This window comes from Meles meles, chromosome X, assembly GCF_922984935.1.
Source record: "Meles meles chromosome X, mMelMel3.1 paternal haplotype, whole genome shotgun sequence".
In the NCBI taxonomy this organism is placed as follows: Eukaryota; Metazoa; Chordata; class Mammalia; order Carnivora; family Mustelidae; genus Meles; species Meles meles.
The window spans coordinates 3,644,926-3,670,249 of NC_060087.1; the positions used below are offsets into that span (position 1 = coordinate 3,644,926).

At 42.1% G+C, this 25,324-nt stretch overlaps 1 protein-coding gene across 4 annotated transcripts in view; it reads right to left on the bottom strand.

Moving 5' to 3' along the window:
• LOC123934352 (neuroligin-4, X-linked) overlaps nucleotides 1-25,324 on the bottom strand; it is a 295,634-nt gene that overhangs the window by 201,563 nt on the left and 68,747 nt on the right. For all 4 annotated transcript variants that reach the window (XM_045994380.1, XM_045994377.1, XM_045994378.1 and 1 more), the window contains exon 4: nucleotides 24,151-24,939. In XM_045994380.1, the coding sequence (XP_045850336.1) occupies nucleotides 24,151-24,622 (472 nt within the window). In that variant the 5' untranslated portion in view covers nucleotides 24,623-24,939. The remainder of the gene's footprint in view (nucleotides 1-24,150; nucleotides 24,940-25,324) is intronic.

The window sequence follows — 25,324 nt, forward strand, 5'->3', positions numbered from 1 at the left end:
TAAAATAAAAAGGCTATTCTCCCAAAGGTTTCAGGTGGGAGAAATCTTACTGTCTATCAAAGCCGGGCTTGGAACATACAATCCTCTGGAATGTTCTAGCATTTTGTGTTGTTGTTGTGATGTCCACAAGACCATAACCCAGTGTGTTATTTCGTGTTGATACAAAGTGCTTCCCAAGTTCAGTTCAGGTCTTGGAGATCATCCTGATGTCATTACATGAAGGATACGTGGGAAACAACGCCAAGCCAACCATAGAGATGACAGACACATCGAATTCTAATGCACTGAAAACCCTTGGCAATTGGAGAACCCCAGACGGTTGTAGGTTTGTTGGCCCACAACTTAGCAACAACAGATGGAGATGCAGCAAGATGTTGTGAGAGAATATTCTTGGAGCCAGAAGTAATTCCTCTTTCTTGCTTTTTTTTTTTTTTTAATGACATCTGGAAACGGCTTCTTTTTATTTACAGAAATCAGGATCCTCCAAAAGCATTGCAGTCACAGAATTTTGCACTCCATTTTCTGAACAAGCCACCTAAATTTCTGTCTGTTTCATTGAACAGTGTTTACCTCTTCTGAAATCACTACAAAACTGGAGAGGCGCCGGGAGAGGTAAACAGCAGAGCCGCGCTCCTTTGAGAGGTGAAGGAGGTCTTAGGATCTTGAAAACCCAGGAGCCTCTCACGGATGAAAAAGAGCTTCTTCTCCTGCCTCATTGCATGGGCGGACTGCTTGCTTTTCCTACCATCGTGATGCCGAATCAGGAAGCTCAGGGTGCAGACCCCGGAGAAACAGAGGCCTGCAGGTTTCCTGTTCCCCACCAGAGTAGGGGTTTTATGGCAATGAAAAAGCCAGGTGAGCAAAACACATCCACACCCCCTCCCCACACCCCACACGCTGTAGGCTGAGTATTTACAACTGAACTTTGCAGAGTCTCAGATAAGAGCCTGCCTACAGATGGGAGGGATGGGAAGAGAGGAAAGAATATATTGTTTCTGGTTCGGGAAATCAAATTGGAATTCCAGAAGCACCTGTGAAAGGACCTCATTCTTCTTGAAACTTCCCAGAGGTATTAGACTGAGAGAAGGGTTTTGCTCAGCCCTCAAACAGGAATGACCTACTACGCTATCCGCTGGAAACACTGCCAAACTCATAAGAAATAATTAGGAGTCACCTAAAGGCAGAAGCACTAGAAGAGAACAGGATAATCTGTTTATTAGAAGGACGCATGACCCACACCAACAAACAGAAGGGAATCAGTAGAAGCGTATTAAATCATACTGGGAGTCCATAGGAAGTGGAAACACTCAGGAAGGGGGAGTTGAGGGAGATACAGAGGGAGGAAAAATAAAACAGTTGAACATAAGAGCTCAAAGAAGCATTGAAATGGAAGAACACAGCCAAGGAATGTACATGTGCACCTAAAGGGGGCATTTTCCCAAAAGGGATCTAAGAGAGCAAATCCCCTAAATAGGGAGGAAATCCCCTAAACACCAAAATAAGGAAGACATAAATATAAATGCCATCCTTCATCTAACAGAACAGTCCTATAAAGACAGGATAACAAAGATTAATGGCTTGAAATAATGGCTGAGAATTTCCAAGGAGAAAATCCAAGAAAAGAAAACCCAAGGCTTAAGACAGATAGTGCTAACAAATTAAGCCTATTTCTAAAAAGAAATTAAAAAAATAACCTCTGGACCAACTGTCATGATTTTTAAGAATATTAAATACACAAGGAATATTTTTAAATCTCCCAGGGGGGAAAAGCAGACAACGTTGAAAGGAAGGACTCTCTGGCTAATACAGGCTTTTTAACACCAACATGGGATAGAGAAAAACAACAACAACAAAAACAAAAAAACAACACAGGGTACAAATGGCAAATTGCTTTCAACAAGGTAAAGGGGGAGAAAGAAACCTAGACTTTTATATCCAGTAAAAGTTGTCTCTTAAATTATGGGGCACCTGGGTGGCTCAGTGGGCTAAGCCTCTGCCTTCAGCTCGGGTCATGGTCTCAGGGTCCTGGGATCAAGCCCCGCATTGGGATCTCTGCTCAGCAGGGATCCTGCTTCCCCCTCTCTCTCTCTACTTGTGATCTCTTTCACTCTGTCAAATAAATAAACAAAATCTTTTAAAAAAATTTTAAAATAAACTTGAGAAAATATATATAAAATTTAACCCAGCCAAGGACCCTAGACAGTCAAGAAAAACTTTTTCCTCCCCAACATCACAATATCACGATATAACCTACAGTAATAGTTAGGACTTTCCATTTAAGATTTCCTTTCAGGATATGAACGAACCCTAACCCTAAAGGTAATACTACACTGTATGTGAACTAATTGGAATTTAAAGAAAAAACTTTTACGAAGTAAATAAAAAGAAATCCAGACATAATCTCAAGCCAAAGTTCTCGTAGAATGTGGCACAGTGGTAGCTAGGAGGCAGGCGTGGGCTTACTCCAGATTTTGTTCTGAAGAGAACAGTGGATATTCAAGAGGTCGATAGGCAATGAGCTTAGACATGGGTCTTACATGGAACTATAATTGTAGGATACCACTCTCAAATAAGTAAAGGCACACTTTATGCTTCCTACATGTAAGAAGTAAAAACAGAGCACAGAAGAAAGACTAGTGGAACGATGACATTAGCAACAGAAACTTAAAAATGATACAATAGAAAACGGGGCGGGGGGGAAGTAAAAATCGAACAAGATGGTAAACAGAAAACCCAAAACAGAATGCAAAAAGTTCTTAGCTATATAATAACGGCAGCTGGAAAATTAGAAGCATGATGCACTGTTCAAATGAGACCACAAATGGCTTTATCGGCACACGGATAAACTTAAAATGGATATACTTAAATAAATGTATTTAACAGAAGACGTGTCCTCGACTTGAAAATGAAGAAACCCAAAATGCAAAATAGAAGGTGAATATGACTGAAAAATAGCCAGGATGCAAATGAAAGATCAGAGAAAAATATCGTGCATGTCACAACAGGCCGTTAAAGACTGGAAGAGAATTAAGAAAAACAAGAAAGAAAGAAAGGAAAAAAAAGAACAAAAAAAGAAAAAGAAAAAAGAAGAAGATTGGAAGAGGAAAAGGAGTTGAGAACATACCACTAACCCGTTTACAAACGCACCTAGTTCAACCTCAAAGCATGAACAAAGTCAATAATCTCTCTCATATATTTGTTTTCATATATACAACAGGCTTAAAATAAAGGAATTTAAGGGAAGAAATGTTGGGAGAGATTACAGTAACACCTTCTTGACATGGGCAGACGTAGGAGATCAAAGAGTAAGAGGAGACAGAAAAGGTCTGAGTTATTCTCTTAAGTGTTATCTGAGCAGACGCAGAATGATCCAAAACAGTATTATTCATAAATGGGACTTTAAGGAGTACCAGACAGCCATATAGTCTCTGAACCCAATCACATCAAATCAAAGTGGATAGAAACAGCTTATGAAAGTGTTAGAACACTAAATATTTGTGTGTGTATACCTTGAAGCTAGAGGAAAAATACAAACCACATGAAACCTAGTGATAATTTAGGTGTCACATGTGAAAATTTGTCTGACAGGTCTAAAGCAGTGTTTACGGGGATAATTAAAACTTCAACTGCATTTACAAGATAATAAGAAAGATTGCAAATAAATGAGCCATGGAGGCAAGTCAAAAAGCTAGAATAATAGGAACAGAATAAATCCAACTCAATCAGAAAATAATACATGATAAAAAGTAGAAATCAGTGAAATAGGGAATGAAAAAAGAGACACTAATTATCAAAATGAAATCTAGTTTACTGGAAACTTATTAGTATAAGCAAACTTCTGGGAACACAAATCAAGCAAAACCAAGAAATAATGAAAATTAATAATCTTGAAAAGTGAGGGAATCACTTTAAGTAATTCCAAACAAAATAGAAATATGAAAATGGAGATATTTTAACAACATAAGTACTGATGTTAAAAAATAAATTTAAATAAAGAATCTAGAACACAGATCAATCTAAATGAAGACTATTAATACAAAAGAGTCATAAAAAATTCTGCCACATAAAAACTCAAGAGTCGAGATTATTTTCAAGCAATTTCTAGTAATTCAGCTCTTACTGAAGTTTTGCTCAGAAAGTATAAAATGAAAAGAGGCAGCCAAAATATTTTTGTAAGATTAGTTTAACCATAAGGACTATCCAAGATCAGAAGATCCAATTTAGAAGCCAAATCAAACTTAAATTTAAATCAAAATTTTAAATGAAATTCACTTATGAATAAAGATGTAGACGTCCCCTGTGAATATTAACAAACAAAATATAATAGTGTACTGGCTGATTTTTAAACATTCTCCTTATGATCAACAAGGGGCTATTTCCAAAATGCCCTAACAGAAAAAAACCTACTGTGTTATTAAACCAAGTAAATAAAAAAAAAAAAAAGAAAGAAAGAAAAATCTTGTAATCCGTCATAAAGATGATAGAAATAACTGTAACATATTCAATGCTTATTTATGGTTTTTAAAATGTTTTAACATAGTAGAAACTGGAAATAGAAGGTTAATTTTTTTTTTTACCTGATAATGGTCATTTCTGCAAAACACCTAGTCATTATCACATCTATTAAATAGTGTTGGACTCGTTTCCCATAAAATCATGAACAGGGATGTCCATTTGCCCCCACACAGTTCAACCCAGCACTCGATGCCCTGAATCGATATGATGACAACAAGAATAAAGACAATGAAGGGTATAAATATTCCAAAGGAGGAGAGAGAAAATGGTCATTATTTGTAGAGTGATTGCTTTTACAGAAACCATGCAGTTGGATAGATAAGCTACAGAAATAACGGATAATCCCCAAAAGATTTCTGAATATATAATCAGGACATTCTTTTATAGCAGGAGCAGGAAAGGACATATAAAATAAGATACAATTTGCAGGGAGGAGGAGGAGGACACGGAGGGGGAGGAAGAAATTAACACATTAGTTCAACAAAGCTAAAATTAGATCTCGAGTGGTAAACCATGCCAGCTTATGGATAAGACAACATGAACGTGGAAGGAAATCTCTTCTTCCTAAAGTCATCGCTCCGTTCAATACAACTCGCGACAAAGACGGCAGAATTTGGCAGAATTTGGTGCGTAGATTCTAAACTGTCCGTAAAAGAGGAGACAGTTACACACGCAAAGAAAATGCATAGGGCCGTTTCATTCTATGGGAGTCACTGTTGGCCTCCTGCAGGAACCGACTGGTGAGTGAACCAGACCAGATATAAAACACAGAACTGCCCTACATGTATGTTTCTGGTTGATGTCAGAAAGTTGTACTCAGTTATTTTGGGGCAGACCCCTTTGAGATGGACTTTCTCATGCTCAGACCACAGTGCTCTCTGCCCCAAACCCATAGGGAACCACTCATGACTGTGGCTTCCCCCAGGGGAAACCAAGGGCGGTCTTAGCAGACCATCTGGAGGCAAGCGGAGACAAGAGCCTGTACGTACAATCTCCAGGTACGACCAGTACAACCCAAATGGGCATCGGTTACTTCTCTCCAGGCTTAGCGAACTGTCCTGTGCTGGTTTGCCTTATATCCTGCCCCACTTATTAAAGAATACCTTTATGTGACCTCTGTCCCTATTAGGATGCTGCCTGACACCCAATCACTGGAAAAGGAGACAATGTTTGTGTTACATGCTGAAAACATCGGTTCTCTGTTTGGAGAAAAATAACACTGGATCCCTATCTCACACCATATATAAGAAAATTAACTCTGTGTCGATTAACAACGTAAACATGAACTCTAACATTCCTAGAGAAATATGCAGGAGGAAATGGGTCCCACTTCAAAAAAGACATAAGGGAGAAAGAAGGAAAAAAAAAAAAGTTGAGGGACCTTCACGACGTCGAAACTATTGTTTTTTGTTTCAAGAAGATCAGAAAGGAGGATTGTGGGTAGGACACCGAGGAGAGAAGAGAGTTGCAACGTGCACAGAAACACTGGTCGACTGCTTAAACCAGAGTACGCTCACCATCTTAGATGTACGGGCAAAACAGGAGCAGGACATGGGGTCCTCGTGGCTAGTGCTGCCCAAAGCATACAAAGCTGCCTGGCAGGTTCCTCCTGCCTCCCCCAACATTTCTGTTCACACCCCTGTAAATCGTCTCAGCACACAACATGCCCACCTGTCATTATCTTCTGTTCTTGTCATTCTATGAAATAAAATTGAGATGCTCCAGGGTAATTATACAAGGGAACTTGAAAGAAAGAGGTTGCGAGACCAGAGAAGATAATATGATTAAGACGTTTTTAATAAACATAATCCTGCACAATGACTATTTCCCCATATCGCGAAATATTATGCTATAATGCCATTTTAATGGCTAGTAAGCCACGCTTGTGTTGTACCTCTAATTATAGAACAATTTGTAGACCATTAAAAATTGTTGTAGCCTTTCCCTCTTTTATTATTTTTTTATTATTATTATCATCATTGGTTATCGTAAGCACTCGATGGTGAATATCCCTACAAATTCATCCTGCGGCACCTGTCCAATTACTTCTTGAGGATAAAATGCCTTCGAGTACAACGTATTTCAAGGCATTTTGCTATGTATTGTCATGTTGTCTCCCAAAAAACATTATGACCATTTGCAAACACTCTAGCCTTGCATGAGTGGGCATTTCTTATAGCTAATGGGGTTTTTAATACTTGTGGTTTTAGGAGATGTTGGAGGGAACGATTCTGTAGAGCACAACAGCTACAGAGAAAACAGAAGGGACCCTTTCCAATGAGGAAAAGAAACCCTTTGTTCAATGTTTATGCCAAGATCCATGTGTGTATATATATATATATATATTTTTTTTTTTTAAAGATTTTATTTATTTTGAAAGACAGAGATCACAGGTAGGCGGAGAGGCAGGCAGAGAGAGAGGAAGGGAAGCAGGCTCCCTGCTGAGCAGAGAGCCCAATGCGGGGCTTGATCCCAGGACCCTGGGACTATGACCTGAGCCGAAGGCAGAGGCTTTAACCCACTGAACCACCCAGGCGCCCCGAGATCCATGTATATTTTAACAAAGAACTAGGATCTCGGTTGTTAGCAGCTTGGAGGACTCAGGGGGACTAAGACACCCATTACTACTTTGGATGGATTTAAAAGGGAAACATGCCAGCTACGGAAATGGGAAAAGATGTAGACCAGGGCAAGGGACGGATAATCCACAATGCACCCAGGAGCTACCTTCGAGGTCTGCATTTTGGAAGCAAGGTTGGCCGAGCTTATTCACTGATGTTTGACGGGGCCCTGCACACATTTACTAGAAAGTAGGCAAAGAACGACCCCTCGTTAGAGTCCTTAGTCCCAAACATTAAAATCACAGATACCTGAGTGCCTTCTAGCAACATATCTGATTTGCCCCCATTTTCTGCAACATGGCTCTCTTTCTTTTAAAAGACAACCACTGAGGAGTAGGTGTGAGAGTTTCATGTCTGTGACTCTGAGGAAGGTCTGCCTACTTCCCCGGTCTCAAACCAGGACGGGCGGTCAGTGGTGAAACGTTAAGTCTGTGATGAGAGCCTCTGCCCAAACATGTGTTCATCTTCCAAAATCCAATGAGAAGGTCTTTCGAAGAGAACACACACACAAAGCAAAATCATGTACAAACACGCAAGCCTGGCTCTTTTTTTTAATATGGAAATGTTAAAAAAAAAATCTATTTGTCCTAGAAAACACAGCTTCCAATTCGATACCAATTGGGAAAGAAAATACTAAATCCTTAAAATAATTTCCGGGCCCCATTTCTTTCTAAAAATGTCAATCTTAACTGGATTTTTCCCTCGGTTTCTCACAGAACAACATTATGTATTTTTTACCATATGGAAATTCCATGGGAAACCTGAAATCGAAAGAGGTCCCCAATGTGAATATCATATTTTGTTGTTGCTGTTAAAATAAAATTTAAAAAAAAGAAAAAAAAAGAGTATCTTGCAAGACCAAGAGGTTGCCCAAAGCAAGCACGCATTGGACACCGAATGTTCTTTCCATTTTTAAGATTTTTGTGTTTTCACTTTTTCCCGTTGAACTCTGCCAGTGAGCACATTCATTCCGTTCTGTGAGTCCCTAATAAATCACTAGAGCTCTTCTCTCCTGGCTGCTCTGTAAATGTGGCAACAACCGTGTTAATTGTACATGAAAAATATATTAAAACTGTAAATCATTTCTATTCTCGGGGATGATGGGAGAAACCCTTCCAAAGTAACAAACCAAACGGTCTTCCTTTTGTCTGGATGTGGCCAGAGGCCGTTATATTAAAAGCATAAAATTACCACCCGTTTTCATCAATCGGGCCTTGTGTTTGGTTCTTGGATCTCGTCGAGGACATATAAAATGTATCACAAATCCCGTGTTCATGACCGCTGGTCCATTTCATGAAGAGTGCCGGAAGTTTCTCTTTTTGTAGTGCATTCTTCACGGTATTTCTAAGTGTGGACTTTTTGTATCAATTGTATATAAAAGGGGCAAACTATCATCATAGAGCTATAATGATGGCATAGAGGGAAAAGCTCATAGGGAGTTGTCTGTCATTTCCTAATGGCAATCACTAAATTCTACTTTCTAGTCGGTGCAATACTCAATAGTTTACTTTTGCTACAAAGGATGAAAGACTTTTTTTTTTTAAGCATACCTATGGAGAGATACTCCCCTTTGGTCTTCTAGAGTGCTCAACACTCATAAAAATTGTTTGCAGCCCAAGTTAGGAAACAGAACCAAACACTCAGTATATTTACCAATGGACTTATTCATACAAAATTTAAAAATGGAAAGTCATTGGGATGCCTGGATGGCTCAGTCGGTGAAGCGTCCAACTTCTGCCCAGGTCATGGTGCCAGAGGTCCGGGGATCGAGCCCCGCTTTGGGCTCTCGGCTCAACGGGGAATTGGCTTCTCCCTCTAGCCCTCCCCTCTGCTTGTGATCTCTCTCACGGTCTCTCCCTCTCTCAAATAGATGAAATCTTAAATAAGAAATAGAAAGTCATTGAGATAAAGAGCTCCTGCTTTCCCTGTAAGTGCTACTTTACCCTAAAAGAGGTCCCATTTCTTGATAAACTAGCTTGGCAAAGCCATCCCTTGATAAACGAACCCCCTGGTCAATTTATTCGATAATCTAATCCATGCTCGCTTCTCTGATGGGTTTCAGAAATGAGATGTCATAACCTAAACAAATAAGTCTCCATTGGTCAGAAACTCGGGCATCTGGCCAAGATAATAGAGGGGTAAATCACCTCTCCACAGAGTACATCAAATTACACCATCTCGATGCTGGCTCGGGCCGAGCTGGGCAAGTTAACAGATAACTGGCAGTCTGAGTAATTAATCTCCAGATGCAAATGAGAGCCTGTCATTTCACTTCTTGAAAATATTCCTTCCTGGGACTCCAGCTGTCGACAAGATAATTCCCAAACAGGATCAATGAGGTAATACATGCAGATCGCCTATGACAGTGCCTGGCACCTCAGCAAGCGGTCGAGAAATGCTGGCCTCTCTCCCCGTCCCTGTCCCGCTGCAGGTCGACTACCATTTGGTTCCATTCTGGTTCTGCAGGAATGGATCCCAGGCATGACCGAATGACAGACACTGTGAACACTGCGCTGTCACTAAAATTTGGGGGGAAATATATTTTGATCCATGAGGAATACTGACTTCCTAAAAACTATGAGACCTAAACATAGAATATATAAGTAGATACACATTTCATTTTTTTTTGTTGCTGTTCATTACTCCGCTAGCAAGTTACATTAAGAATTCCTGAAGAGACAACTGTTAAGACTTTGTTCCGGAAAGAGTAGAATTGAGGTCCTGCTCATACGCCAGGTTGAGATATTCTCCTGTGAAGATCCCATATACCATGCAACCCTGTGTTCAATGCACCCATCCTGGGTTTGCTCGCAAGGCTACACTTGCCTACAGCTGCTCCCTTAAATGATTTAAGAAGATGATCTAGAACTTAAAGACAGTATCTTTGAGTGAGCCATGGACTACGTGTGTCTGCAGGGGTCTTGGGGGTCACGTGAAAATGTGAGGAAAGATCGAGAACTGGCTCATGACATGTCACAGGCCATCGAGCTACCAATGAGGTAGGCAGAACGTCAACACAGAGCTCCAAGCAATGAATGAAAGCAGGCTGATCCGTCCTTCACACCAGGGATATGTCATAACACACAGCTCATCCTTTCTTATCTTTTATTTTCCTATCATAAATTATAAGAAAGCATTTAGGCATCTTTAGGCATTAATCTCTAGGAGCATTTATAAAAATATTTCATTAAATAGATTTCTTGAGATAGAGTTATGGTTCAAAACTTATGGAGGTTTCAAAATTTTTTTTTACCCATGTTATACGGCTTCTTGAAAAACCGATGAAGCACTTGACAAAAACACGTACCAAAAGAAATCATGCACGCACATTCGCATTAGCACTGAATATTATTTTATTATGGTTTTGCTAATGTTATCAGTAAAATGGTGTTTTCTTTTATTAAAATTGCATTAATAACTCTTAAGAAAATTACCTGGGAAACTCTCAAAGACTTAGAGATGAATTCTGCTTTTTCTTTTTATGTATTGGACAATTTAGGTAAAGGATGAACCAATCGTGGTTTCATGTTTCCCATTTGTGACTTGGCACTTTGGAGAGTGATGAGGTGCAGTCCCTGATAGAAAAAGCACATGCTTTTGTCCAAAGTGGCTGCTGTTAAAAACTCAGACTCTGAATTCCAACGACGCCATCTTCCTTACCCTTACCAACACCACAAAAGTCATCCTTGGCAACTTCACGGCTATCCTCATCAGCGTCCATCATCTCCATCACGATCATCATCATCATCATCATCATCATCATCGCTATCAGCACCCCTGCCAGGATCCCATGACCATCAACACCACCACATCAATGCCATCATCACCAACTTCAACACCGTCATCAACACCATCACCACCATCATCATCATCACCATCTTCACGGCTATCACCATCACCAGTCTCATCAAAATCATCATCATCATCATCATGGTCTTTATCACCTCCCTCAGAATCCCACCATCATCATCTTGATCTCCATCATCTCTTTCACCACTATTATCAAAATCGTCATCTACTATTATTACTTCTACAACTACTATTACTGTCTATGTGTATTTATTTATGGGTTGGTTGTATCCTGGGGCCATTGTTTAGTCAGGGCTTTGTTTAAAATTTCATTTTTAGGCTCTATAGCTAACAATCCCTTGTTCTGTGTCTCTTAACTGCCTACAGATACACTTTGCAACTAGTTGCTCTTAGAGGTCACTCCAGAAATTTACCTTGGTCTACGCTATAAGGGCCATGGTTTCCTTAATGGATTTCGTTATTTTTTATTTTTTATTTTTTTTCTAATGGCAGAAAGGAGTATTTGTCTATACCTGCTTTAACAATGTTTCAGGCCCAATTTTCTGAGCTCGTATTTATGACTATTTTTTGTATCATAAATCCTTTCACTAACCATTGTGTAAAGTGCCCTATAATTAATATAAAAACATATCTTGTAATGACTATAATATGACACAATCTTTGACCATAAGTTGTTAAAATTCAAATTCCTGGGGCTCAGAACCCAAGAGTCAGGACTAGCGTGGGTGTAGGTCTAGGAGTCTGCATATGAAAATGTTCCTGGTTAGTTTGAGAACCATGATACTATGGCGTCCAACACTGGACTCAGCCATTCCGTGCATTAACTAGAAGATACCCACATGACTTCACGAGGATTTCCCTTTACATCTAGGGTCAGCAAACTTTCCCTATAAAGGACGGGATGATAAGTATTTTGGACTTTGTGGGCCATATGCCTCTTTTGCAGCTGTTTGACTCTGCCATTGTACTGTGAAAGCGGCCACAGGAATTAGGCACATCAGTGGGTAATATGTTCCATTAACCTTTACTGCAAAAACAGGCAGGAGCATGATGGATTCCTCCTGAGTCATATTGTCCCCTCTTGTTTTACATATCTGACAGGAAGTGAGGCCCTCTTTTTGCTGAACCCTCGCCCGGGTTGGGTTTCTCAATTTTCATAAGATCACATCTGACCAGCAGTCCCTGTAGCTCAGTGGATGATGGGATCATGACACCATGCAATTAAGTGACCACAACAGTGACTCTACTTTGGATGACTGGCTGAGTCAAAACTTCAGATTCGCTTACTCAGTCTCTTAAACCTCGCACGTCCAAAAGAATCAATACTACCATCAGCCTCCAGGCTCCATCCTTGACCACGATGTCCCCTCCATCTGAAGTTCCCCTAACCCACCAATTTGGCCAGCTGCTGTCCCTCAAAGTTCTCCTTGACCTGTTCTGACCTGAGTCAGAAACATGTTCCTCCAAGATGTTCTCCTGTCTCCCCCAAGGGTCACATCACAGCACAGATTATACAAAATGGTAATTCTGGTTCATTGTCTATCTTCCCACCTTTCTTCCCTCCCCCGTATGACCTGTAAGGGAAAACATGGTACTACATTCAGCAAAGTGGCCAGACTTTGAACATGCTCGATAAGGATGCACCGAATGAATAAATTTAACAAATAAGCCAAAGAAATGCAATGAAGTAAGGGTCTTAAGGGTACCTAGTTGCATTGACAGAGCTGCACAAGAATGGAAGACCAGTTTTACCACCATCCTGAGAACCCACCCACCTCATACTCTCAGAGAAGCCCAATGAGTAGAGGTAGCCACTGAGTGGGATACCCAGTGCTTCTTGCAGAATTCCCTAGACTTGAGCTTGTCAGCCATTTGCCCAGTGCCCTACAATGCAACTCTCACCAAGCCCTTCCCCATGTTAAAAGTTTGGGCTGAGACTTATTCAAATTCAATTTCATTTCCCCTAGATCAACTCTCCACACTGGATACCTCTTCCGTAAAGTCAACCCATTAGCTGGAATGCTTCAGGGACAGTAGGTTACGCCCTGTCCTAAATAGGGCATGATTTCCACCTGAAGTTACAGCACATGCTACCTCTGATTTGCCACCAGAGGCCAGCTGCCAGATCCAGATGTCCCTCCAGTGCAGTTCCCAATGTGGTCCTGCCTCAGCATTGTCTGAATAAAAATTTCTTGATGTGCAAGATGTTCCTGTCACTTTGTCATCCCTCTATGTCCCAAAAGGGTCCCCAGGCTTAAAAAACACCAGCAATGACAACTCATAAACAAGTTTTCCCATTTCCAAATCCTCAGGTTCTTCTTTTGGGTTAAAAAGGAAGAACTATCCGGGGTAGCGCTTTTCTGCCCCTGAAGGCATACCATTTCTTGTCTTGCTTCTATCGCAAATATGAGTGAGGGTAGTGGACAGTGATGGGTTTTGCCTGCTTCGCATCCTGTTTTCTTTGGGGGAGCTACCTTGCCTACATCAGCCCTAAGGTAGGTCCGATTGGACTCACCCATCCCTCTCCCCTTTCGGAAATGTATGCTCACCCAAGCCATGCTGATCCAAGGGTAATTTTCCCCCTAGATTTGGAAATTGGTTTGAGTGGGTCTTTGACCCCAAACTGGACGGTGGAATCATCCCCAGGCCAATGTGATCCTCTGAGCTCAAGGGTGACATCACAGGGTCATGCTGGTGACCAATTTTCTTTTTTTTTTTTTCTTTTTTTTTTTTTTTTTTGGCCCCATAGGGAAACAGCATCACGGAGAGACCAAAGAAAGCCAATGATAAACCAAATATGCCAGGTTACTAATAGAGATGATTCAGACCCAAATCCAGGTGGCTTAAACTACAGGAACTTATTGTCCCACCGTGTTGTAGGATGACTGTGTAATTTCCCATCCATCCTGCAATACTGTGGTACAATAAATTCCCCTTGATGTCGGAAATTACAGAGTCAGCAGGGTTGATTACTTGACTAGAGTCTGGTGGACCATGAAGTGTCTGTCTGTCTCTCAGTTCTTAGTGTCTGGTGGTTTCCAGGGACCCTTGGTGCTCCCTGTCTTGGAGGTCCATCCCTCGTATCTTTGCCTCCGTCTTTACATCAGGTTCTGTCCATGTGTCTCTGTCTGTCTTTCTCCCTCTGTCTCTTCTTATAAGGACACCAGTCATAATAGATTTCGTGTCCTTCCTAATACAGTTTGACCTCATCGTACCTTGATTACATCTATTAAAAACCTTAAACCCAAATAACCTGACATTCATAAGTTCCAGGGTTTAGGACTTCAACGTATCCTTTTGGTGGGGCAGGGGAACACAATTCAACTCAAAGCACGGGTCAACTCAAAAACCCTTTGACAAGAGAAAAGTTTGAAGGATTAATAGGTATGTTATGATCTGCAAGCACTTTTAAAAGATTCTAAGTGATGTTTTGTAGTCTTAGAATAACAATTGGGAATCTCATAGACCCCAAATTGCCCTCGGGCCCGGACCTCATAATGTCTCATCAGAGATCATCTAATGTCAATGACGTTAGTGTTGATGATAGTGATGATAACCACAGGAATAGTAGCAAGAAAGCCTTCAGTAGAGCAAATGCTGGAGAAAGCTCATTTCCCCCCATGTCTAGAGAAATCCTTCAAAGATGATGATTCTTCTCATCTCAATGATTCTAACCTGTGAACTTCAATTAATTTTTTGGAAAGGATTCCTGCACCATTAAATCAAATCTTACTCGATGATATTTAAAAGAACGCAAGGCACGGCTTCCTCAAAACTACAAATCAATTAGCCTCTTGGCCTTCCTATGATGATTTTAAGCTGCCTTCCCATGCAACACTTCTGGGGCTCAGTGTTTGAGGGAAATGTCAGCAAACAGACATTGGCCTGGTTGCAACTGGTAGGGATGACGCGGGTTGACATCCCATGGGAGGATCTCGGCCACAGCCGCCGGTCACTTCACCCTGGTGTATGCATTCTGTCCTGGGAAGCAGAGGGGTCCTGTTTTCTACGACTTCCTAAATCTTGCCATAAACTACAAAATGACCTCCTTAAAAAATGAGGAGAATGTGGGACTTTCAGGCACAAGAGAGAGAAACCAAGAGCTTCATGCATTTGCCAGACAAACAAAAAACAATCTAACATCAACTCTGGGTATATTTAGGACGTACTTTGTGATAGAGAAGAAACGCGTGCTAGTGGTGGACGTCAGCCGTGATCACAGTTACCGAGACCTCCATATATGAACAAATCATCTGTGGACAGCCTAGGTGCTCTGAGCTAGGAAGGGGAAATGAGAGGGTCTCAAAGCCACTTGCAGAAGAAAGTGAAATGTGCAGAGGTTTGCAGAAGATGCCACAGAAAGGGCTTATCTTCAAAGATCTGGCAAGCAATGGAATGAGAAAAAGCAGTGTTCCAAATTTCTGCGGTTCTGTTGGTAGCGCTTTCCCGCGTAGAGATCAGCAGCCCTCTGGAACACTGAAGTGAGCCTCTCCTAGCACCGCCAGCATCTTTCTGGTCCAGGTTCAAACCCGTGCCTTCACATTCATTCTCCGTGCCATGCATCCCAGCCGACAGACAAGGCATCCCTCCATCGTCTCTCCAATGTCCCCCAGTCTACTGGGCATCTGCATCTTTGTGACGCACATACTGCCCGTCTCTCATTACCTGCCCCATGACAGCGGGGACTTTGTTTTGTTGGTGATCCTCTTGCTTTGTGAGGTTCAGCGTTGCTCCTACCAATGCCACTTTGAAGATGGTTTGGTGCAGGGAGGCACTGGGAATGTATCAAGGATCCTGGGGTGGCCCCTGGCCGCTTGGCTGTTGTTCCTGGTCCATCTCTTTCTCTCCCCTGATTGTAGGTATCCGCCAGGAGGCAACGCCCAGAGCACAGAAGATGCCTGGCAATACTTGCAAGAGTTATAAATGATTGAATACTTTTGTTTTAAATTTATGGAGTCTGCTGGCGGTGTAGACTTCTAAAATAACATTTGCATCAGGACCCTACAAACACGCAGAAGGACGCGCCATCTGTGTAGGGCTTCAGAGTGTCATGGACAGGGCCGTTCCAAGTTGCAGAGTCCTGGGATGGAATGAGCCCTTCAGATCCCCCCTTGTGGCGGTCTTTATCATCCTGGGACGGACGTCCTGCTCAGTTCCGTCACTGACTACAGATGAACTCTGACAGTGATAGTCAACATGACAAAACTCCCTTTCTTTTAGGGACAAAAAAAAAAAAAAGGATGGGGTAGCTGGTTGGTTCAGTGGGTTAGGTGTCTGATTTTGGCTCAGCTCATGGTCCTGGGCTTCTGGGATGGAGCCCTGCTTAGCCTGCATGCTCAGATCCTGCCTATGTTGATATATTTTAAACATTTAAATTTTCTCGGGGAAGATGTCATTTTCTTTCTGCTCTCTGCTGCTATTTTTGAATCTAAAGTATGTTTAAATAGACAAAATTAATGTAACTTTGTTGCATATTATCTGGATACATGACAAAACACAGCAATGAAAGTATTTCAGTAGATAAAAAGCTGGGAGGGAGACAGAAAGCTTTTAATAAACGATTTTTTTTTTTTGTTTAAATTTCAGGGGATAAAACTATGTTGGTATTTGATCAGAACAGAAGCTTATGTTCTATGGGTTTAATCTCACCGCACAGTCTACTGAGAAGAAAAATGTGCATTAGAATTTCTTGGGATGGAATTCTAGTTATGAATCTCGCAATGTCAAAACTGTAACTACCCTAAAACACACAGGCGTGTACTGGGTATTTACCCCAAAGATACAGATGTAGTGAAAAGAAGGGCCATCTGTACCCCAATGTTTATTGCAGCAATGGCCACGGTCGCCAAACTGTGGAAAGAACCAAGATGCCCTTCAACAGATGAATGGATAAGGAAGATGTGGTCCATATACACAATGGAGTATTATGCCTCCATCAGAAAGGATGAATACCCAACTTTTGTAGTAACATGGACGGGACTGGAAGAGATTATGCTGAGTGAAATAAGTCAAGCAGAGAGAGTCAAGTATCATATGGTCTCACTTATTTGTGGAGCATAACAAAGAACATGGAGGACATGGGGAGATGGAGAGGAGAAGGAGTTGAGGGAAACTGGAAGGGGAGATGAACGATGAGAGACTGTGGACTCTGAAAAACAACCAGAGGGTTTTGGAGGGGAGGAGTGAGGGGGGTGGGTGAGCCTGGTGGTGGGTATTAAGGAGGGCACGTATTGCATGGAGCATTGGGTGTGGTGCATAAACAATGAATCTTGGAACACTGAAAAGAAATTTTAAAAATTAAAAATTAAAAGGGGTGCCTGGGTGGCTCAGTGCGTTAAGTCGCTGCCTTCGGCTCAGGTCATGGTCTCAGGGTCCTGGGATCGAGCCCCACATCGGGCTCTCTGCTCCGCAGGGAGCCTGCTTCCCCCTCTCTCTCTGCCTGCTGCTCTATTTGTGATCTCTCTCTCTCTACGTGTCAAATAAGTAAATAAAAATATTAAAAAAAAAATTAAAAATTAAAAAAAAAACAACAACAACAATACCCAGGTGCGTGTGTTCAATGTTCCATGTTAGATTTTATGATCAATGTATCTATGGTTTTGTTAGGTTTTTATCTCTCCTTCCTTCCCATTTTTGCACTCTTTATGCCTTGGCCCATCTAGAAAAGCAATAAACAATGAGATTACTTTGGGGGAGTCTCAGAAATCACCTCCTCACGCACAACGTATGTGTGTTTGCCTTGTGTATTCGTTTCCAGATTGGTGGGAAAATTTCCACTATGGGTCGTCAACGGAAAGCTTCTAGATACAAATTATCTGTCCTTTAAAAAAAAAAAACAAAACAAAACAAAAAAAAACTTGAACTCATGGATCCCTTTGTGAACCTTGAGTTTTCTTGGGGCTTAATCATTCTCCAAGCAAAGTGGTTGCATTTCCTTGTATCATCACTTGGACTGGTTCGATGCCTTGTATACGGGAAGTGCAAAGAGTCATTTTTCAAATCAATGATTTTAACTTTTTTTTTTCCTTCAAATCAATAATGTTTAAGTGAGTCAGCTAAAAGGGCTCTCGGGAGAGTATGAATCGAAAGACGGAGGAGAAGACAAAGAACCAGAGTGGAGATGAGGAGATCTGTAGGTGACGTGGCTTGAGGTGGGGAAAGTCAGCGAATGCATACCAAGTAGATGGGATGTTATGGGAAATCTGGATGAGTGGATAGAGAGATGAGTAGGTCTCAAATGGGGTAGGAGCAGAATGTAACTGGAGGCATCAATTTTAGGAAGAAATTGGGTTAATGAACATTTTCCTATCTTGCGGAAACACACCACAAAATCTCCCTTGCTTGAGAAGAGTCAAAACTTCCCATGTTCCTTCCCTTTCTGATGGGAACACCCCCCCCCAATCCCCCACAGAACAGACTGGAATATTGTGCTCAGGACCACATTCCCATCAGACAAGAGGGTGTTCTGCCTAGTGGGACATCAGAGGACTTGGGATTTCAGCGAGGATGGAACAGTCCAGTAGTTCCCATGTTCAAGTTGACTTTTCCAAAACTCGTAACACATTTGATCTTAATTGAACTGTGGATATCTCTCGTTGGCTTTCCTCCATCACCTTACACACACACACACACACACACGCCATATACCTTCACCATGCAAATATCCAAAGTACACACGCAAAATCTAATAGGCATCCTTTTCCATTAAAAACAAAAACAAGGAGCACCTGGGTGGCTCAGTGGGTTAGGGCCTCTGCCTTCGGCTCGGGTCATGATCCTGGGGTCCTGGGATCGAGTCCCGCATTGGGCTCTCTGCTCAGCAGGGAACCTGCTTCCCTCTCTCTCTCTGCCTGCCTCTCTGCCTACTTGTGATCTGTCTCTGTCAAATAAATAAATAAAATCTTTAAAAACAAAACAAAACAAAAAAAACTGCTTCCAGTTTGCAGAAACCTATGTCTCTGAACCAAAATACAGAATATTTGATGGAATTAATAAAATACAGACTCCTTGCCTTCCCTTAACAAGTATTAGTAGGGGAAGAGATCACTCAGACTTTCCCTGCTTGTCTCCTGCGGGTTCCATGTGGGATCTGTAGGTTGGACTCATTTACAAAGGGTCACTGTTTGGCATCTCACACAACCTCCATGGTCCTTGAATCCAAAGCTAAGGAAATCTCTCCTTCTGTCCATGTTTACTGTAGTTTCGCCATCGACACACAAAAGACAATGGTTCTTATAGACAAAGGACGAACATAGAGCAAACCCTGTACAAAAGCAACGTGGCATAGAACCAAAACACATGCAGGAAGGCAGAGACCTACTCCCGACCAGCATACCCGAAAGACGGAAGCTTCCGGTGAACAATCATATAAGGAGATTCCTATTAAATTCACACAAAATTAAATGGGTAACGTATTGACCTTTTCCATATCATCATTTCTATAATTAATATTGTTCATCACAATTTATAATGATGCAGCGGCTTCCTCCAAAATTGCTATAACCCCAAACAACATTCGGAGGAGGTGCACCAGGAATGTTATTATTACTAATAACCGAGGTCACTAAATATCGAGAAGGGTGACCATCTCAGCCAAGACGACATGGAAAATAAATGACCGTGTCCGAACTAGCGGTATCAGACGGCAACAAATAACGTTATTCGGTGTCCCGGAGGAAAGACTGTGCAAGAAAATAATGAGCCAATTGTTGCAAAGGGGCAGATTCGAGCAGACCAGTCCCATGCCCAGTTCCCATCTTAAATGCGGTTTTTGCAACATTGTTTATGGTACGCACCATATGGCGAGTCGGATTTTTGACACATTGTATGTAATTGAGACTTGTTCTAATGGTGAGAAACATCTAAGTTGGAAATGGGATGGAGTTAGAGTTCATCTGATGGAAAATAAGGCATCGGTCTCTTCTTAGGAAATGATTTGGCTCTATTTTCCAAACATGTCTAATTCACACTACCCAAATAGTATTTTCTCCACATACATGATTGCTCAACGCTCCGTAAGGGTATGATTCTACATTCAAATGGGAGAAAACTTTTGAGCCGGGGGAGAGACGCCTGGGATCAGAAATGCACTCCAGTCAAACCGTCGTCACAAAATGCTAAATTCCTCTCAATGAACCCCTGTCGGGCAGATATTTGTTTAATTGTCTTCCATAATTCTCTTCCCTTACAAGCGACATCTACACAACGTCAAACATCCAGGTGACACATGAAAACGGCAATCACTGAACTGTCTTCCCATCAGTTGCCCGCTGATGTGGATTGGTTCAAACGTCTTTCTCACTGTGTTAACTCACTTAGGTTTCCCTTTGTCAGCTGGATTCTGCCACTGTCTGCATACAATTGGACTATCTGGGACTTGATGAGAAGAGAAAGGAAATTAATTTTTCCTTTATCTCACGTAACCAAAAAAAAAAAAAAAAAAAACAAAACACTATTGTCTTTGGATGTTCTAAGACACTCTTCCAAGCAATGAATTTTTAAAGCTTTCTTGATGATTAATTTCTGTAACACACATAGGATGCTGAAATTCATTTCACAACTGTGGCTGAAAAAGACAAAGCTTAGGAATAAAACAGAGCAGAATAATTCTCTGCTCTTGGGGAAAAAAAAACTATATTCCCTCTAAATTCTCTTTTATTAAAACCACACTCAGTCCTGTCAGAAATGATGGTCCTTGTTCCCATTCCTTAAGCTAAATCCTCCATGATTACAGTAAATAATTATGTTATAGAGAAGAAACATGTAGTATGCATGGGATTAATGTTTATATGAAACCCCATATGCACAAGCAATTTCACTGATACATTCTGGTTCCCCTTCGGACGATTGATTACATTCTGCTAACATCGGACTACAGAGAGGGTACGTGTGCAGGATATGGGGGTAAATCATTTTATATGGATTAATGCCTTAACCTCCCTCCCAGCGCATCACAGACACACAAGGAAAAGAGGGGGGTGACCTACAAGCCAAGTGACTGGCCTGTAGTCCCTCGGCTGGTGAGGGGATAAGACAGCATTTTTAGCCCAAGCAGGCATAGTTTTAGAGCTGTTCCTCTAAGCTCTAGAGGAGCAGGGAGGAGAGAAACAACTATACGTTAAAAAGCATGAAGAATCAAAAAACCAAAAAAAAAAAAAAAAAAAACCAACAACAAAAAGAAAACAAGAAGCATCACTCTGGCCAGAATACATCAGATCTTGAGGTCTAGAGAGGCAGAGTGGGGAACCCAAAATATTTAGCTAGCATAGGAGCATGTAGGACAAGAAGCCAGTTAGAGATATAATTGCCATTGTGAGTGACATTTAATGGACGTAAGAGGATGACATGGACGTTTTGCTGTAGATTATACATGAACGTTGGTTCTGGAAATTTGTTTTAGGTGCCTGGGTAAATTTAAGTGTCCCTTTATCACGTCCCTGTGTAAAATTACGGTATTTAGTAGGATTTGCCTACTTAACAGTGGTAACCCAGTGGGGAAAAATGTTGGGTATATGCACTATAGATTTAAGGTCTCAAATCTGCAAAGTGTCACCCCAGAGACTGGGACCCATATTGTCTTCCTGGCACCCATGTGAGAAAGCTGCTGTTTTAATGACCCAGCATTAAGAGAAGAGGGTTTTTCTGTCAGTAACACTTGAGGTTGAAAGGGAGGCAAAGAAGAGTGTCAGAATGGGTACGGGTTCTGAAGGCTCATCACAAAGCAATTTTTCAGTGATGACTTTGGTTTCGATTAGGGTAGAGACTTGACTGTGCCTTTCAAATAGGTGTGTAACGCACTGCCACAAATGTTGGGGGCCTCCAACAGCAGCCAACGGGTATTATTTTACAGCTTTGTAGGTCAGAGTTGCACGGGGCTGAAATCAAGATGGCAGGTGTGAAGGGACAGCTTTCTGGGGCCCCCAGGGAAGAATCCATTTCCTGGTCTTCTCTAGCTTCTAGAAGCTGCCCACAGTCCTTGCCTCTTGGTCCCACACCATCCTTGAAGTCCAGAAGGCTAGTTGTGCCTTTATAACATTGTCGGCACGCTAGCTCTCAAGTTCTGGGTCTCCCTGTTCCACCATCCGAGGTCTTTGTTCTTAAATACTGGGCCCACCCGGGTAATCCAACACTTGCTCCCTTGACGGTCAAGTCAATTCATGAGCAAATACAATTCCAGCGGCAAGCTAAATTCATTCCCCCTTTGCCACAGAAGGTCACAGAGTCCCCAGTCCCAGGGATTAGTATGGACACCCCTTGGGGGACTGCGTATGCTATCTCCAAGTGTCTGTCTCCCCGGATGAGGAATGCTTGTGTCTGCTGCCCTCGTGAACGTCTACACCATGCCCGGCACGTAGTAGATACTCGGTACCGTTCTTGGCAGTGACGTCACGTCGTGCTGCTGATCAAGTTGTGCTGAAGAAAGATCTGAAATCCTGAAGTGTCGAAGCGGAATTCTTAATTCCAAATCTGAAACACGGCGGTCTACACTGTTAAGTAAATGCACTGATATGAATTAAGAGAGACCACAAAGGGAGGTCTTTGGAGAACATGGCATGCTGTGATTTCAATGGGTTATTAAGGATGGGGAGTTTTATTCAGTAAGTGAATAGCCAATAATTTTTTTTCCAATAATTAAATACCTAAAGCTCCACTTGTGCACGAGGTAGCCACTAATGTGGCTCAGCCCACGGTGTGCCAAGAGGGCACCCGTGGGTCCCTCTAACCTCTGAACATTGCATTCAGACCTAGACCTACAAGGTAATGGGGTGATCTCTTAGCATCACGACAAAGGCCACCCCCCAGAGATTACTCACATCATAAAGCTCCAGCTTCCCATTTCTTTCTCTGCACATTTTCTGAGATCCCAGTAACTCAGCCCTGGCCTCATGTTTCAAGACGCCCTACGCGAGCTACCTTGGACCATTTACGTGCAGGAAAACAGAATATGGTGGCACCATTACAACTCGGGGAGATCGTGGGGCATGCAATCCCTTCCTTCAGACCTTCAGCCAAATCTTAATGGAAAATCATTCTCCAAGGACTCGAGGCAAAGAAAAATGGAACTTCTCCCCTAGAAGTGACAAAGGACACAGTGAGGTTTCTACAGTCGATGAGGTCCATGATTCCTGTAAATTCCTGCTTTGAATCCCAGGAAGATTTGCTTTCCAGGCTTCTCTCTCTCCTTGCCTAAAAATAGCATGTGCAAATGGTAAATGAGAAATGTGTTTACATTATAGTACAACTTTAGTCTGGTTAGCCTTTCTAAAAAATGTTTTTAATTTGAGACCTACAGAGAGGAGGAGATCATCAAATGTTACTACCATTGCATGAAATTGATAAGTCAGACATCATTTTTTTTTTTTTTACAAATTTTCACTGGTATGTTATTGAAAACAAAGGAGGCATTTTGTTCAAGCAAGCACCGTATTTCCAAATAGAGCCAGAATCATCTAAGGACACCCGTTTGCCACTGATCGCTGTGAATATTGGGAGGAAACAAGGTGCACATTGATGTTAATAACATAGACTCTATACAATGAAAGCCAACCATTTCATGAAATGTGCCTTGCCTGTGTGGTTAAGACAATGAGTGGTTTTCCTTTGAAGAGTCAAAGGGAGGAAGGGAGGGATGGAAAGAAGGAAGGAAGAAAGGAAAAGAGAGAAGGGAGGTAGGAAGGAAGGGAAAGAGAGAAGGAGGGAAGGAAGGAAGGAAGGAAAAGAGAGAAGGAGGGAAGGAGGGAAAGAAGGAAGGAAGGGATAGAGGGAGAGAAAGAGAGAAGGAAGGAAGGAAGCAAGCTAAAATCTTAAGTCATGAAAGCAAAAGAAACCCTGTTTCATAACCTTCAGTTTGCTACCTTGGGCATGACAATGTTCTTAATTCTATTGTTTTCTCTAGATTTTTCTATAGATTTCATCTTTCTTTATAGACGATGTAACCCTTTATGCAGACATGGGTAATCAACTCGAAAGAAACACTGTGACACGCTGAAAAGGCAACACATGATAGTAATTAAGTCATTAACTGCAGCACTGTCCATTTCCTAGATGCCCAATAAATACGAGTGTCATAATTTATACGTTAGGGCAACAGCGGCATTCAGAATACGAAGAAAGAAGAAAGGGTTATAGAAGATGAATCCCACACAGGACATTCTAAAAGTCTGCTGGCCAATCTGACCTCCAAGTGTCTGAAGGATGTACTTACCATCTTCCGTGGGCACGTAGATGTTTAAGTAAAGGCAGTCTTCATTCTGATCTTGCACGTAGGTCATTAACGTATCCAGATTCGCAGTAAACCATATGGGCAGCATATCGTGCAGTAAGGACCTCTCATCAAGGTGCTGTGGGCACACAGCCGCGAACTGGGTGGCGTTCCGAACTCCAGTCCATGAAGAAGGGGGCTCTGGGGGCTGAAACCGCCTCTCTCCAGTGGGGGGGGAGGCATAGGGGACCCCCAAGTACTGTTCCACTGGACCCAGAATCTCATTGGGCAATGGTGTTCTTAGGCCCCGGATTTTGCCATAATTTGTGTTGACAACTGGGTACTGGGCTTGGCTGTCAATGAGCGTGAAGCGGATGACAAGAGCGGTTATCCACAGGAGAACATTGGAGTTCAGCATGACGCAGACCGGTGTGAAGAACAACGGCACCCATAACAGTCCCTTGGGTCTCGACATTGTTCACTGCCACATCCGCAGGGGTCTGTGTGACACGACTCCAAGCAAGCAAAGCCAGGAAGCAAGCCTGCAGACAGAGAGGGCTTTCCAGGGAGCAAAAGACCCAGGAGAGGAGCCCTGGCGGTGGGTCATAGACAGAGCCCAAGGTTAAGGATGCACCCAGCTGTTTTCTCGAGAGCCCATTGCGGGAGAGAGCAGCACTCTCTTAATCCTGGGAGGGAATTCCAGCAGGTGTGAGGCTCAAAGGATGCGGGGACCATCCAACACGTCCCAAGGACAAGGATTCCTTAGGAAAACTCCAAGGCAGAGCAGTCCTCCTAATGGGGAAAGAAAGCAGATGAGAATAATGAAGCCAAGGGATGGCATGTTACCCACATCTCTTCCGTGCAACGCTCAACATCATTCAATGAAATTCTCATTCCAGGATGAATCTGTCCACCCATATCTCCACGGAGAAGAATCTAGCAAGAACAGGACTTGCCCTCATTCTTACTGGGCACCCCATTAGCCGGAATGATGCATAAATGATGAACGTTTAGAAAACGTTCAACAAGTCTCCATTGAGTTAACAAACAGATTCCAAGAAGTTATACCTGTTGTTCAGATGACTGTCGTGATGGCTCCCACTTTCACTCTTTGCAAAGACTAGCCAGTCAGGGGATGGGCACCCCCGAAACAGTGTTTCTCAAATGTCTAAGGAAA